General features: G+C 35.1%; 1 protein-coding gene across 1 annotated transcript in view; it reads right to left on the bottom strand.

The window, feature by feature from the left end:
• TSPAN12 (tetraspanin 12) overlaps window positions 1-1,408 on the bottom strand; it is a 60,283-nt gene that overhangs the window by 15,887 nt on the left and 42,988 nt on the right. Inside the window, exons 7-8 of the mRNA XM_012652734.1 lie at window positions 671-687; window positions 337-480 (exon numbers count right to left, since the gene is read on the bottom strand). Coding sequence (XP_012508188.1) covers window positions 337-480; window positions 671-687 — 161 coding nt within the window. The remainder of the gene's footprint in view (window positions 1-336; window positions 481-670; window positions 688-1,408) is intronic.

The following is a 1,408-nucleotide window of genomic DNA, read 5'->3' as shown; positions in this document are numbered from 1 at the left end:
TGGATATCCAGAGTTAGCTACATACTCTGCATGTGTCTGTTTCTAAGGATCCTAAGGAGGCGGCAACAGAACTTGCCCCTAGACAATACAGTCCAAAATCAAATTAATTATAAAACCTGGCTTTTCCGGCTTTCCTTTGTTAAAATGTAATTAGCGTTCAGATTTTTATATTGATTTTTAACTTTATCCTGTTTCTCCACACATCAGAGAAAAATAATAAGGCCCTTTATATTTAGACATAAAAGGAAAATTTCATTGGCACATTGTTGATTCTTTACTTAAAAGTTATTATAAGAAAACTTTTATCCGTGATACGTTAACCACATATGTCCTTACCTCTTGATAAAGGTCACTGAGATCTTGCTGGTGGGCCTGTTTGGAACATCCTGGGAATTCCCTAACACAGCAGGAATCTGGGGGCCAGTCCATCTCTGTCATTTCCAACCAGTCAGTGAAATACACCACTCCACAGCACTTAAACTGCAAAAGAATCACTGGTCAGGCTCAGAAATTATAAAAATATTTTCTTAATTTATAGGAGATTAAACATTAGATTTCTTAAATTTTTGTGCCCTGAGCTAAGCTCACTTCTATCATCACCTAATGATATGTGTACATTCCACGCTGATGATAGAAATGTGGTTGGTAGAGGAACACCATGGCTATCTACCCCATAATAAAGCAATTCTGGAAAATAATGCCCATAACACATAAAAACAAATCAGGCATGACTACATCTCACTCTCCAACCGTGAGATCCTCTACAAATGATTATATAGCAACAGATTTAACATACACACTAGGAAACCAAATAGCTGACATCTTATCTTTATCATTAAATCTCTAGTCACTAAAGACTAGTTAATAAATCAATTTGTTTATGGCTCAACAAATTCAAATATTGCATCAAAAGTTGAAATAATCTTTGTAGAAAAGATGGGTTGACCAAGGCCCATATCACAAATGTTACCAGACTTGGATTCCTTAACCAGTAAAATACCCAGAAACTTTGAGAAATAAACATAGGTCTGGCCAATTAATATTTATTCAACTGAGTGAGATTCTTGAAAGAAACTACCATATTCTATCACTATAATCTCAGAAGTGATGTACTTTTAGCTTGAATAAAGTTGAATTTAAGAAAAACTATATTGTCTTTTTTTTTCTTTATCTCATGTCTCCAAAGATTAGCAAAAACTTTCTCTGGTCAAGGTTTAGAAACACTGCTTAAGGACATATATAGATTAGATTCAGAACAATTAACTATGATGAATAATTTTCTGCTCTAGGGTAGAGGGGGTTGCTCTTCCCTCTCTAGTCAGAAGTAAGAAATATGGGCAGTCACCAAGAAGAACTTTGCCAAGAGCGACTGGCTATACAAATTACGCAGCCCAACAGATCAATTTGT

The sequence above is a fragment of the Propithecus coquereli genome, unplaced genomic scaffold, assembly GCF_000956105.1.
Source record: "Propithecus coquereli isolate 6110/MARCELLA unplaced genomic scaffold, Pcoq_1.0 Scaffold4, whole genome shotgun sequence".
Lineage (NCBI taxonomy): Eukaryota > Metazoa > Chordata > Mammalia > Primates > Indriidae > Propithecus > Propithecus coquereli.
The sequence above is the reverse complement of the archived record's forward strand: the minus strand, read 5'-3'. Positions and strand labels throughout refer to the sequence as shown.